This window comes from Emydura macquarii, unplaced genomic scaffold, assembly GCF_026122565.2.
Source record: "Emydura macquarii macquarii isolate MOO-44397 ecotype Brisbane River unplaced genomic scaffold, CSIRO-AGI_Emac_v2 contig_67, whole genome shotgun sequence".
NCBI classification, from domain to species: Eukaryota; Metazoa; Chordata; order Testudines; family Chelidae; genus Emydura; species Emydura macquarii.
Genome location: NW_027130204.1, coordinates 2,173,602 through 2,188,222, shown reverse-complemented (window position 1 = coordinate 2,188,222; position 14,621 = coordinate 2,173,602). Strand labels below are relative to the sequence as shown.

The window sequence follows — 14,621 nt, the reverse complement described above, 5'->3', positions numbered from 1 at the left end:
TAAAAGCCCTTTCCTCTGTGTTGGGAGGGAACATGCTCCATGGCACCTATATGGAGTAAATGATCGACCTCCTGTTGTGATAGCTGTTCGTGAGATGGGACCCTGAAGAGGGACTGGGAAGGAGTTTGGATTGTAGGTATGGAGGTAAAGGGGACAGTGTATCCAGATCGGATAATTTCTAGTACCCATTTGTCTGATGTTATATTCACCCATTATTGGTAAAAGGGGCATAGTTGATGTTTGAACAAGATGGACTCTGGCTGTTGAAGGCAGGGGAGGTTGTACAGACCCTCGACCAAGTCCTGAAAATTGCTGCTTTGGGAGAGAGGGGCAGCCTGGGATGTTGATGGCTACTGGTTAGTCTGTCAACGTCGTTGTGGCCTTTGTTGGGAGAGTGATTGCTTGTATCATCTGTTTTGCGAGTAATGTTGGTATCTGGAATTACACAGCTGATACCTGAAGGGTCGTCTTCTTGTTGCAGGTGTGTAAATTCCAAGGGTGGGGAGTATAGCTCTGGAATCTTTCATGGTACGCATGACTTCATTCTTTTTTTCTGCGAAGAGCTTTGCTTTATCGAATGGAAGATCTTCTGATGGTTACCTGCAGTTGTTTAGGCAGGGCTGCAGATTGAAGCCATGATGCCCTACTCATGACGACCGCAGTTGCCACAGTATCAGCCACATCAAGGGAAGCCTGCAATGCTGTTCTTGCGACCAGTTGCCCTTCTTTGATCAACGGTTGAAATTGCTGTTTATCATCCAGGAGAAGTTCAATAAATTCTGATATCTTGATAATTTTTGATAGTTAGGCAGCATAGTTTGCTATTCTTAATTAAAGAGTAGCTGATGTGTACACTTTTCTGCTCATTAAGTCCAGCGTTTTGTCATCTTTGTCGTGTGGTGTCGATTTGTGATGTTGTTGCTTGTTCCTCTGGTTAGCAGCTTCTATAAACAGGGAGTTAGGAGCTGGATGGGTGAAGAGGAACTAAGTATCTTTGGCCGGGACATAATACTTATCAGCCCTTTTACAAGTGGGGGGGATGGTGGTGGGGGTCTGCCAGATGTTATTTGCTGGCTCCATACGGGCATCATCCATTGGAAGGGCGATTTTGGTGGAAGCTGAGGTCTGCAATATTTTAAGCAATTTGTGTTGTGACCCTGCCACTTTCTGGAGTGGGATCTCCAAACTGTCGGCCGCCCTCTCAAACAGTTCCTGGAACTACTTAAAGTCATCTGCAGTCATCGGTGGTGGGGAAACTACGGTCTCGTCAGGTGAGGAGGATGAGTTGTGTGTGGTTGGTGGCATTTCTTGCTCTGCACTCACATCCCATTCAATCGGCAGGACCAGTTATTTTGGGTCCTGTTTGAGTAGGTCTAATAGGTGACCTGTCTCTGTGCCTATATGAAGTTGATTGTCTACTGTGTGATGGAGAGTAAGTAGACCAGGTGTGCCAGCCAGGCCAGTGCATACGGTATTGTGGAGTAAACCATGAGGCACAAACCATGGATATGTTGGTTGTCTGATGTGGACGATGTCTGGATGGGTGGCCTCTGGGTGACGATAGCTGGGGAGAGACGGTAACCTGTTCACCATCATACTAATCACTGGAGAAGGGGATGGAAGACATGGCTGCTCATGAGTAAAGTGCACTGGAAAGGTGTCAGTGCCATAGAGAGGTGATAGCAGAGAAGATGTTACAAATTCCTCCTCATTCTCATGGTGTTTCCTCTTCTGAGCATGTTTTTGCGGAGCCGTAGTTGTCGGCTCCGTTGTGAATGAGCGCCGAAGTGTGCTCCATAGCCTTTTCCGGTGTGGATGTATCCATCGGCACCACCGGTGCCGTTGGTGCCATTGGGGGCGTCTGTTGCTCGGGTTGTATTGGTGCCATGGGTTTTGCCGGTGCCGATGTAGACTGGTTGGCGTGTCAGTATTGTGTTGCTTATCGGCGCCAAGATCCGAGTCAGTGCCGCTGTTGAGGCGGTTACAGCCATTGTGCAGTCTGTTGCTTTAGACAGTGCCATGTTGGCGAGGGGTTTAGTTTTGTGTCTCAGCTTTTTAGAGGAGTGATGAGAGTCTTTCCTTGTTGAGGAGGTCAATGTAGCCGAGGAATCTAAAGCCTCTTTGGTACCAAAACCTTTCTCCTTTTCAGGAGACCTCCTTTTTTTGGCATGCTCTGATGTAGATGGAGTAGAGTGCCTTTTTCTGGTGTTTTCTTGTGAGAAGCCGTTACCCTGCCCAGGGTCTTAGGCAGGTCTTAGCGACCGCTCCATGAGTATTAATGTCAGGCGGAGGTCCCTGTCACGCCTGGCTCTGGCTTTTAGATTTGTACAATGGACGCATTTCTGGGCAACATGGCATCTGATGCACTCGGAGTGTCTGTTCAAAGTCAGCATAGCGTCTCTGCATGAGGCACAGCGTTTGAAGCCGGGGGAACCCAGCATAATCCTACTTATAATGGAGGGGTGAGACTGAGGGAATTTTTTTTTTTTTTTTTTTTTTTTTAAAAAGGGGAAGGATTAAGATAAGGTACACTAAACTATGGGTAAAACTGAGTAACTTTACGGAAAAGAAGAGACATTGAAGATTTCTAGCGGGCTATGAAGAACTGCTGGGAGCTCCGTCTTGGACCACAGATGGTTGAGAAGGAACTGAGGGGTCCAGGTCGCGCACAGTGAAAAGGGTGCCTATGGCGTCGCGAGACAGGGATGGCGCATGCGCGACCCGGACAGGCACTGCTTGCAAAATCTCCCATCGAGAACGCGCCAAAACCTGGAGTGGAGCACCCACAGAGACACTAGTCGAAGAAGAGGGAGAAGTTAGGGAAGAAAAACAAGCAACCACCCCTGAAAGGACAGCAGAATCTCTACACTGGGATCTGCCCTGGGGATCTCAGCACAGAATTTTGCCTTAGGTAACCATAAACAAATCAGCAGAAAACACATGTCCTTATGAATCATCATCCCTACAACAAAACAGCAATATTAGAAAGGGCAGGCAGAAATCATTCCATGCCACCACAGGAAATACAAAGCATGCTAGACGATGCTGTAGGCAGTAAACAGTGACTCCTATCAAGTTAGCAGGAGTAGTTCGTTCCCACTCTGGAGAAGCAAACTGGGTTCTGGGGGTTTAGCATAGGTATTTTATACACCATCTTACCCTGCAATCATCTGCAGGGAATTCTCTCAGTGTGACACCAGAAAGAGCATCCTTGGGTTTTAACAACGTACTTGCCACCAATCCCTCCGCTGCCCAAAGTGTAATTATTTGGGTGGTTAAAGGGGGAGAAACTGTTATTCATGGCACTGATATTGGGCACAAAGTAGCTCACTGAGCAAGTCACTTCAGCTCCCGATGCCCGTTTCCTCCCTCACCCTCTGTCTGCCCGTCTGTTTAGACTGGAAGCTATGCAGCCAGGACTTTCTTGCTATGCGTATGTAATGTGCCTGGCACACTGGAGCCTTGATTTCTGCTAGGGCCTCTAGGCACTACTGTAATACAAATAAATAAGAAAATGGAAGAAGTTTCCCCACAGTGATGGCTGGAAGCACGTGTTACCGGATGTTGATGAACTATTTACTGAGACAGACCTAATGTGTTCTCCAAGATCCTTGCACAAAGCATTTGGGTATCCCAGATTGAGAGGTTAAATTGGACTTCAGTTCTTTTTATTTTGTTTCCCTCAACAATCCTTAACTAGCATGGCTTCAGGCTCACACTTTTATTCCTGGACTTTCCACAGGCTCTTTAGGTCCTAATAATGTAAGTTATTTGACCCGTGTAGATTTTAAGGCAGAGTATACTATAAGAATTCCTTGTGCCGTTCTCATTGCTTTCTTTTACACACAGTGTGCCTCCCATATCAATTGCTGTATTGATCCTTAAACATTAGCAAAAAATTAAAGTAAAAGACATCAGTAACCTTCCCTCCTCAGACAGGACAGAAACACAGGAGAGAGTGGCTCTGCTGCGTCAACCTCACCATGCCAAATGCTGACACTTTAACCCTTTCCAGCCCAGTTCTCCTGTGAGCTATGTACACACAGCTGCCATTGAGTGCAGTGGAAGGTGCATGTGTGAGATATGAACTAGAGCATGGCAAGTCTGGGATGGGTGCAGAGCCAGGAGTGAAATGACAGAACACATTCCAAGTGCTGCTATACCCCCCTGCACTACACCCTCCCACCTGTGCTGTATGTTACAGTGATTCCATTTGCAGACTATTTGAGAGTTTATAAAATGCTACTGGGACCATTTGGGGGGGAGGGAGGGGGGTATCTCCCACCCACAAAGCAAGGCTCTTGTTACCATGAAACCAAACACAAAGAGCTCAGAGGCAAAAAATATAAAAACAACATGTTTTAAATGGCTAAAATACACAAAATAGCATTTTGGCGCATAAAAATGCCATGTGTAATCAGATATCCCAGGCTCCAGTAGGGCTAGAAGCGAGTGGATGGTCACAGCCAATCAGGGGAACTTTCCTCACTGAAGGGGGAATGCTACTGTTTCTAGCCCTGGCCAGTGACTCAATCAACTTTAAACTTGTGGTGTATTTATACAGACAAAGATAATCTCTGATGCAGAAGAAAATCATGACTCTCCTTGGTCTGAATCCTTTTGTCATTTTTAGGGGGGGGGATTCTGTACTAGAAGGGAGGGAAGGGGAGTGGAAAGATGCATTACTGGGGCAGGTAGATTTAAAACAGCAACTCAGAAGTCTGGGATGTGCAAACAAGCCCTGGGGGGAGACAGTGCAATGGTTGGCAGAGGGCAGGTGAGACAGCTGAAGGTACAGAACACAGTTATATTACATGGCTCTGCAATTTATCATGTAATGGGGAGGTCACTCTCTTCAAGGGCAGGGGAGGCTGGGAGCAGCCAGCCCTGCTCTGGAGAGAAGCCCAGCAGGATGGTGCTGGGAATCAGCTGGCCTAGCTGGACAGCAGCTAGTGACTGGGTCTGATTCCCAGGTGGAGAATATAAATGAAGCCCCAGCTCCAAGAGGCAGCCCGGGAGCAGGAGAGGGCTGAAAGTACATTCTCTGCAGCCTGCTACAAATCCCCGTAGGCTGGAGGAAGGCTTTATAATCTCAGTCAAAAACAGTGCTGCTGCTTTTTGTTACTTATTCCACATTTCCATTTGTTTGCACCTTGAGGAATAAAATGAGCCCCGAGGAAAGGGCTACAGACTGAACGGAGCTTGGTTGAATGTTGTCCCAGGCTGGTGATCCGGTCCACAGCCCTACACCTCCCTCTCTCTCTCTTGTTCCAGGTACCTTACAATGGGACCGTGTTGTCTGGGGCCAGAATGCAGGTGTTTTTATACAGACCTAAGTTCAAATTCAGCCTGGAGTAAGTGGACACAGCTTCCAGGGAACACATGGGGACAAACTAAGCTAGGTCAAACAGTAACACATTATTCACTGGGTGTCAGTAGGGTAAAATGGGTGCAAGTGGCAAACCTATGCAATTTGCATCAAAAAAGCATTCTAATAGGCAAAATGAGTAATTTAGACACAGAGGCAGGAGATGGCAGTGTAAAATGAAAAGCAGGAGGATGTCAGATAAACAGTGGGGAGCTGGCACTTATTCCGGAATAAGAGTGTCTTTTTCCGATTTTGCTTAATCCATTTCCAAAGCAGCCAAACCTGAGAAGGTGTGCCCATTCCCATTACTTCGATGAGTTACATCCACTTTCACCAATGGCTGAATTTGGTCCCCACAGAATTACAAATTTGTCAAACTACACATTTCACACAATGCCAGATCAGACCACGTTCCACTTGCCGTGTCACCTCTATTGTCGATCATGCCCTGAATTCAGTCCCCCATCACAACTATAGCGTGAAAAGAGGCAAACAGTGCATCTATGTAGCTGAAATGTAAAAAAGTTCTTTCCCCTTGTCCTCGGTTTTGCTAAAGGAACAAAACATGCTGCACATTGCACCTAATGGCCACCAACACGCCCATGCTTGAACCTGTGGGTATGAGCTATGTAGCCCACCTGAAACTTTGCAAACCATTTGCCATATGTTTCTATTACCCTTGCAGAACACTAAAGGGGCCTGGTGGTGACCAATATCACAGCTTTACATTCTGCTGGCTGACCAATGACCCAGGGATAAAGTGTCTGCTTTGAATGGAGTTCAAACTCTGTGCAAGTTGTTTAATAATGGAGGGTGGACTGAAATATTAAGTCACTTAGCTCAGCCAGATCTTGCTCTTACTCAGTGACCTAAAACAGAGTACATTAGTTCTGTGCTAATGGTCTCACTGTACGTTTCACAATGATGCACGTGGAGGTTTGTTGCTCATCTGAGGTGGCTGATCACTGCAAACTGGAAGCCCAGGGAAGTCAGTGGAGAAAGAAAATCTCTCTCTTTTTCTCACTCAATAAAATACTGAGAGAAATTACACTTCTGTAAGGAATCCAATGGGGGAAAAAAAAGCAGCCTAAAAGTGGGACATTCAGGCATCTGACTAGGAATGACAAGTAACCACATGACACAAAGTACCCTAGCTGTGTGTGCCTGTTCAAAACCTCCATCCGATAGGCCAGATTTATCAATGCTCATCTGAAACTTGTCTCTTTTAGGGGGAGGAGGGAATGCAAGGGACACCCCAAAACTGACAGTATATTTAGCTAGTAAAGAGGACGGTGCCCAAACTGAGCTATCACAATAGGGGAACGAACGATAGAGAGTCAGCTGCCAGGATCCAGAAAGAGACCCACTACCCATTCCTGCCTCAGATCCTCAGATCAGAAACGGGCAAGGATGACCACCCCCGTAGCTGAAATTACAAACCACACCAAACAGCAGCAGCAGCCACCACCGCCACTTTAGAGGATCACATCTCTTAGGCCTCCACCCACCCACTCCCTGGTCTGGAGAGGCAGTCAGAGCAACAATGGATCTCCTCTTTAGGCTGGTGGATGTCATAAAGCCAAGCTTCTAGGAGACTGAGGAGTATGTGATGGGAAGGCAACAGCTACTGGTCAATCAACATAGCAGCACTGTGGTGACCCAAGAGAAAGCCTCCACTAAGACCAAGATGAGGGTGGCATGCAAAGGGGGAAGTAGGTTAAATCTTTCATTTTAGAGGCCTCTGGCATGGCAATCAGATGTGCCAATCCAGCTCTGAGGGCAGCATACAGGTGGATGGCAATGTAGCCTCACTTCTGCAAGCCTGTTAGCTGAAGGGAAGAGCCACTGCAGCCACGGACACTATTGGAAGAGAGAAAAAGAAGCCACAAAAGCCCTAGGACAGAGAAGTATGTAAGAGGTCACACCAGATAATGTGGGAGAGGGAGGGAGGGGGGCAGAGCGAGAGAGAGAGGGGTCTGCCCCAACCAGAAAGCCTCTACCACAGCATCAAGAAAGAAGTGATCTGGGTTGGTCAATGGAAAGACTTCCATGATATTTAGCTTTAGGCCCACGTAAGTAAAATACGCCACCAAGCAAAAATATTTTTGTTTCTCTCTCTAGCAAGTTTCATTATTTATGGAAGCGAGGAACTGAAAGCATCAGCTAGAACCCGACAGCCTTTGGGAAAGGGCCGTGGTGGCTCCAACAGCTCTCTGGATGCTCCTCAATCCTGCACCCACTGTCACCCCAGTCCTGTCCCTCTTGTGCACTGCTCTGCCATTGCCCCTCAGTTCCAACTCCTAACACCCTCTACTATTGGACCGGCAGGCTTCCTTCAAAACTCAGAGAAGGCATGGTAACTGTTTCTATGGCCAAGCGTTCTGTGTTTGGGAGGAGGGAGCTCACATTTGGCCACTCGATTATAGTCCCTAGATATTACACAGGAGAGGAAAGCAGGCCACCCATTTCCTGTGCATACCGAACACACTGTCCAAGAGAACAGAAACGCCCCTCCTGCACATTCCAGCCTCTGCCTTCTCACGCAAGTTCATTTCACCTTCACGGGTTACAATTATTCTGAAGGGTTGATGAACCCTCCATAGATGTCAGAAAGGTGAATCCAGCTTTATTCTTTTGAGGGAGAAAGGTACCCAGCATCTCAGAGAAACTGCACAGCATGTACACTACATGGAAGCGTAAAATCTCTTCCAAATACAGGTCTCCACCCTACCACAGTGACTTCAAACAAAAGGCTGTATGTTAAAGACCACACAGGTCCCACTTCTGCAAGGATTTGATCTAGAGCAATAATACTCATCCACCCTCACCAAGGAGCCTGGTGGATACTGCAGAGAAACTAAATGAATTCTTTGCATCAGTCTTCGTTGCTGTGAATGTGAGGGGGATTCCCAAACCTGAGCTATTATTTTAGGTGACAAATATGAGAAACTGTCCCAGATCGAAGTATCATTGGAGGAGGTTTTGGAACAAATTGATAAATGAAACAGTAATAAGTCACCAGGACCAGATGGTATCCACCCAAAAGTTCTGAAGGAACTCAAATGTGAAATTGCAGTACTACGAACTGTGGTATGTAAGCTATTATTTAAATCAGATTCTGTATCAGATGACTGGAGGATAGCTAATGTGACACCCATTTTTCAAAGAGGCTCCAGAGGCAATCCTGGCAATTACAGGCCAGTAAACCTAACTTCAGTACCAGGCAAATTGGTTGAAACTATAGTAAACAACAGAATTATCAGACACACAGATGAATACGATCTGTTAGGGAAAAGTCAACATGGTTTTTGTAAATGGAAATCATGCCTCATCAATCTACTAGAAAGCACGTTGACAAGGGTGATCCATGGATATAGTGTACTTAGATTTTCAGAAAGCCTTTGACAAGGTCCTTCACCAAAGGATCTTAAGCAAAGCAAGGGGTCATGGGATAAAAGGGAAGGTCCTCTCCTGGATCAGTAACTGGTTAAAAGATGGGAAACAAAGGGTAGAAATAAATGGTCAGTTTTCAGAACGGAGAGAGGTAAATAGTGGTGTCCCCCAAGGGTCTGTACTTGGACCAGAACTGTTCAACATTCATAAATTATCTGAAAAAAGGGGTAAACAGTGAGGTGGCAAAATTGCAGATGATACAAAACTACTCAAGATAGTTAAGTCCAAAGCAGACTGTGAAGAGTTACAAAGGGATTCACAAAACAGGCTGCAGCAGGAAAACCTCATGGGTCTGTAGACCTGTGCACTCCACCTGGGTCCCTAGGCAGTGCTCCCTTCCGCAGCCAGGGGGTTGGGAAATCAGTGCTCCCCTCCCTCTGTCTTCAGCAGAGACACCGGCACCTAGGGACCCAGGCAGAGCGCTTTGCTGTGCTCTCTGCTACAGACAGGGGGAGGGGAAAGCTGATCTCCTGGCCCCTTGGCTGTAGCAAGGAGCCTGCACCAGTCTTGTAGCCCTACGGAAACACGCTCCGCCTGGATCTTTAGGCAGTGGCTCCCTTCTGCAGCCAGCAGGAGAGGAGCTGCGGGCCACAGGTTGGGAACTCAGGGATACCCAGAGCATGGCGTTGTCCCTGACCATCTTGGCTATTAGCTATTGATGGACCTAGCCTCCAGGAACTTACATGATTCTTTTTTGAACCCTGTTTTAGTTTTGGCCTTCGCAACATTATTTGGCAACAAGTGCCACATATTGACTGTGTGTTGTGTGAAGAAGTACTTCCTTTTATTTGTTTGAATTTATTAATTTCACTAGGTGAGCCCTGAAACTTGTGTTAAGCAAAGGGGTAAATAACACTTCCCAACATTCAGTTAGCTTTTTTTGACTGCCGCTGCACACTGAGCTGATGTTTTCAGAGAACTATCCATGATGACTCTAAGATCTCTTACTTGAATGGTAACAGCTAATTTAGACCCCAACATTTTATATGTATAGTTGGGATTATGTTTCCAATGTGCATTGCTTTGCATTTATCAACATTGAATTTCATCTGCCATTTTGTTGCCCAATCAGCCAGTTTCGTGAGATCCCTTTGTAGCTCTTCGCAGTCTGCTTTAGACTTAACTATCTTGAGTAATTTTGTATCATCTGCAAATATTGCCACTTCACTGTTTATCTCAGTATAGTGGTCCCAGTACAGACCGCTGGAGGCACCACTATTTACCTCTCTCTATTCTGAAAACTGACCATTTATTCCTACCTTTTGTTTCCTGTCTTTAATCCAGCAAGGAAAGTCTGAGGCTTCCTCTGAAAGCACAAGTCAGATGTGCCTTGATGAATTAAGAAAGTGTTCCCTTCCTGGGAGAGGAGAAGATGAGTTATGCTTTGGGACAGGCATAGAATTCCTAGTCCCTGGACTTCTCTACTCATCCCCACTCTAAACAGTTGGTTACCAGGTGTAAGTCTCCATCTGGAGACATGACCTATGCTCTGAGAAATGGCCCCTTTCTGAACTCCAGAACTGAAAGGTGCACACTGTAGCCCATGGAGCTAGCTTTAGCATTTATTTTATTCATCAGTAATGCAAGGAACCTACAGGCCTGTATCCTGTAAGACATTGGCTTCAGCAGTTAGCATAAGGCTTGAGGCCCAGATAAATGGACCTGTGCACAGATAAATGGCCTTACAGACATCTCTAAGTTTTGGGGAACTGGGAATAGAGTGTTTAAGGGGGAAGTTTGTCCAGAACGACACCAGCCAACCACAGGAACATGAGCTAACACCGGCTTTTGGATATTTTAGGATGGGAACATCTGCAGATGTCTGACCACAAGAGTGCCATGGCAACAAACGGATGTATATGATAATCTAAAATACTGACCCATAGAAGAAGGGCACCCCAACATTAGTAGGGTGAGGAAATACAAATAAGGAAGAGGACAGAAACCCCTTCGGGAATATGCACTAGACATAGTGGTGTCAGTGGAACATATGACAAAAGTTGTATCCCAGCCTGTGCATGAGGAGAGAGAGATATAGCCTTTGGAAGGCGCCGGAATGATGGCCACTGGTGATGAAGAGGAAGGTGATGAGGAAGACAATGGCTAACATTTCAGGTTGTTCCACAAGGGGTGGTGTGAGTATATGGTTGTTCAGATGTATATTTCGTATTATCTCTGTCTACTTTGCTGGGTTAGAGTGCTTGTGACTTTGCTAAATGTATTAATAAACTATTGTAAATATAGAAGGGTTCTTAAAGTGTGAGTGTTGCAACCGTGCACATCAGGGTTCCCAACTACACCGTAATTTTAATAATACTGGGCCTGCTCTTGGGACAAGAACCTGTCAAACCTCAGAGGGATCACTGGGAATTCTTCTGTAATCAGTATAAATTAATATACAATTAATAGATCGGGCTAGAACACACACAAGGAGAGTGAACTGGGGAACTGGTCATTTCCTTCAACGGGGCGAAAAAGGGGTCCCCTGGCCTGTGGGAAGGGAGAAAGCACGACCATTTGCCTTTTCGTCACTCAGATGTAATGTGACACAGTTAAATGGCCATGTTCTGACCCGATAGCAAAATCTGACAGATCCCTGATGGGTGGAACTCCCCATCTCCACAGCCCCCGTCTATGGGGTGAAGGGGTGAGGGGGAGAGATTTTCATGGGTGCTGCTAGTCTTCGTCATCCCCTGACAATAGCTCTGCAAAAAAGCAAAATCTTTCCACACCCAGAAGCTGAACCGCACAGGCCAGAGCTTGTGCCAGACGGGATCAGATCTTTGGTCCTCTAGCCTGGTATCTTGCCTCAGGCAACAGTTGGTACCTAAAGCTTTGGGGAGGAAGGAAATCCTATGACACACCTCTCTAGCTGTATGTTGTGCAGGTAAAGGGGGTGTGGATCCCACCCACCAGCTCCATAACCACCCATTCTTCAGAGGACAGTTACATTCCTGGGGCTGCCCTGGGAAGGCAGGCTGCTGGCTGTTAGACTGAAAAGGAGAGGTGAGGTAGAAAAGCTTGGACCTACCTTCACTCCATCCGACTTCTTGTTCAATAGGCTTTTGGCAGCTGCAGAGAAAAACAAGAAAAGCTGGTGAGGGTTTGGTTTTAAAATCTCTCTTCCCTTCCCTTCAAAATTGCAGGAGAATTAAAGGGACAATCCCTCTGCTAATTTCCATTGGTAATAATGAAAGCAGCAGAGGCCAGACCAGGTCTGTCTTAAACTCGTGTGCCACTACCCATCACAATCACATGGAGAGAGAGGAAAGTAGCCTGCCCTCTCTATCCGATACCCAGTGTTAAGCCAGCAACACCCCCACCCTCCATAACCTCACGGAGATCCAGTCTCCAACAACAATGCAGAGCTCCAAGGTGATTTTACTTCTAGTCCTCTACTCTCTCACAGCCTTCCCTTCCTACAAGAGTGGCAGCAATTACAGAGAAAAAGCTGAAGACATCTGCCAGATCTTAGTAGCCGGACAGAGATTTGCCCTCAAGTACAGTCATTTACATAAGGGCGACTTTATGAAGCGGGGGAGGGGGTTCTGATAATGCAGAGAAATTTTAATCACTGCCAAAATGCAAAATTAGCCAAAAGAACATCTGGGATAAGGCAAGGAATAAAACGGGAGCAAAGCCTTTGGTGGGGGAGGAGAGAAGAAGGCAGTGCTGCCAGCTGTTAAAGTCATCGAAGGTTGCAGACGCTCTGCCATGCTTGGTCTGAACAGCTAGCACTAGCACTGAGAGAAACCAGCACACACACACACAGAGAAGGAGTGTCTGGCAGTGCACATGACAGAGAGACAGACATACAGACACACACACACACCGCACGCGCGCCTGGCAAAGTGCACATATGTGTGATCAGGGTAGGCAGGGCTTCCATGCGCAATGGGAAAGTGACATGTTAACAATGGCTGTCAACAATGAGCCTCCCTGCCTCCAGTCTCAGTGGCTAGAGAACAGTTTGGTTACTCATGTAGACGGGGCCCAGCTGTTTACACACCCGTGGCAAGCAGCACGAGACACCTGTTGTGACAAGGAATTAACATGGCCTTTCCCAAGCAGCTATTTAAAAGTGTTTGGCATCATCCGTGCTAGCAGGCACCAGACCGGGATGTTAACCCTAGGGCAAAGACAGGAAGAACAAGGAACAGAATGTGCAGCTCCACTCTCTCCCCAAGTCTGTCTTGCTTAGAACTGCTAATGAGATACTCCATTGTCCCACCGATCTCAGAAGACATGCTGGTAAGGCAGCACTTGGCATGTTGTGCTTCTCTCGGGATTTGTCTACAACTGGACAAAATGGCATTGCAACAAACCAGCAGCTGCAAGGCGTCGAGATTGAAATGCCTGGGTAACTCCTCAAGTCCACACCCACACCCCCAGCTATCCCACCAGGCCGACAGATGTCAGGTATACTGGTTAGACAACACCTGGAACAAAACTTTGAGCTCAACTCCAGCTGGAATGGTGCAGACAACAGCTGCTTCTCCCTAATACCAACTGCCAGGGCTGAGCTGGTTCTGACCCCACTCCATGTGCCTTAAAGGTCCCACTCCCAAAACCAGTACAGAGCAGGCCCACACTATTTCCCCAAGTCCCAGGTGCCCAGGAACAAACTGTGAGTCAACAGATTCTTCACTCCCCACCCTTCTGGACACCCCCATTTACCTCTGCAGACAGGGAAAACATTCTGTGAAGTTACACCAGGGACCAAGGCTTCCCCATCTGGCTACACTAGCTGGGCCTCTAGCAGAGACAGCCTTCCTGCCTGCCCAGGCACTGCTGATGCCGGCCTAGCCTCTAACAGAGAGCACCTCCCACCTAACCCAGCATCCTGCAATGCCAGCCAGGACTCAGGCAGACAACCTCCCCTCCCTCCCACTCCTCTGCTGGTACCCCCACAGTGATCTCAGCATTTCAAAGCCACACACAGTTCTCTCACAAGCCAGTCACTGGTCCAGCATGTCAGAAGGAAATTCAGTTTGCTGCTCATTTAGCTCATGCAGCCCCCTGTTGTGTAAGGGTGCACAAAGGGTACAGGAGATGCACTCACACAGGGACAAAGAGGCGGCAGGCATCCCAAGCAAAGGAGACACTGTGTAGATTTACCCACTGGTTAATCTGTACACATTATCCAACACAAATTACAGAGGATATGGGTGGGATTCCTACAGCTAGTGACAGACAGACAGGACTTACTGTAATGAGAGGAGTTTTTAAAACAAACGGACAAGCAACCTCCAACATTCAATTAAACACAGGAGACATCAGAATAGGGAAAATCCTGGGAAGGTGAGGGGGACCCTTTGCAGTTCAAGGACTGGTCTTGGGCACCCATACACTGCAGGTTTCCAGGCATCAGACACTGACCACATCCTTCCCCATTGCTCTTCCCACTTCCTCTACATAAGGAAATTCAAAGCCCCTTTCCCTCCACAGTGGAGTTAAGAGCTCCTACTGCAAGTCCTATAATTTAGGGTGTACTTCTTTTCCTGGTTTGCCATCTCTCCATTAATCTCTCATGAGCACAGAGCACAGCCTCCGCCCTCCAGTGGCTAAGTGCATCTTGTTCTAGCCTCTAAGGAAAATAAAAATTAGCCGCCTTTGGTGCACAGTCTTGGTGTTAAGAGTCTCAGATCCCTAACGCTGAACTCATCAGCAATGAACACCGGACACTCTGGATGTGCGAGAGCTGAGGAGGTGATTTTCACACAGGACCAAAATGCCAATGCCGACGTAAGCCATGAATGGTTCCCCAACTCCCCCATTCCTCTTCCTTTTCTTTCTCAGC

The 14,621-nt window shown here is 47.1% G+C and overlaps 1 protein-coding gene across 33 annotated transcripts in view; it reads right to left on the bottom strand.

Moving 5' to 3' along the window:
* CAMK2G (calcium/calmodulin dependent protein kinase II gamma) overlaps positions 1–14,621 on the bottom strand; it is a 162,762-nt gene that overhangs the window by 35,547 nt on the left and 112,594 nt on the right. For all 33 annotated transcript variants that reach the window (XR_010917904.1, XR_010917932.1, XM_067537480.1 and 30 more), the window contains one exon: positions 11,853–11,893. Coding sequence is in view for 31 of the 33 variants with exons in the window: in XM_067537480.1 (XP_067393581.1) it covers positions 11,853–11,893 (41 nt within the window). In the remaining 2 variants the exon portion in view is untranslated. The remainder of the gene's footprint in view (positions 1–11,852; positions 11,894–14,621) is intronic.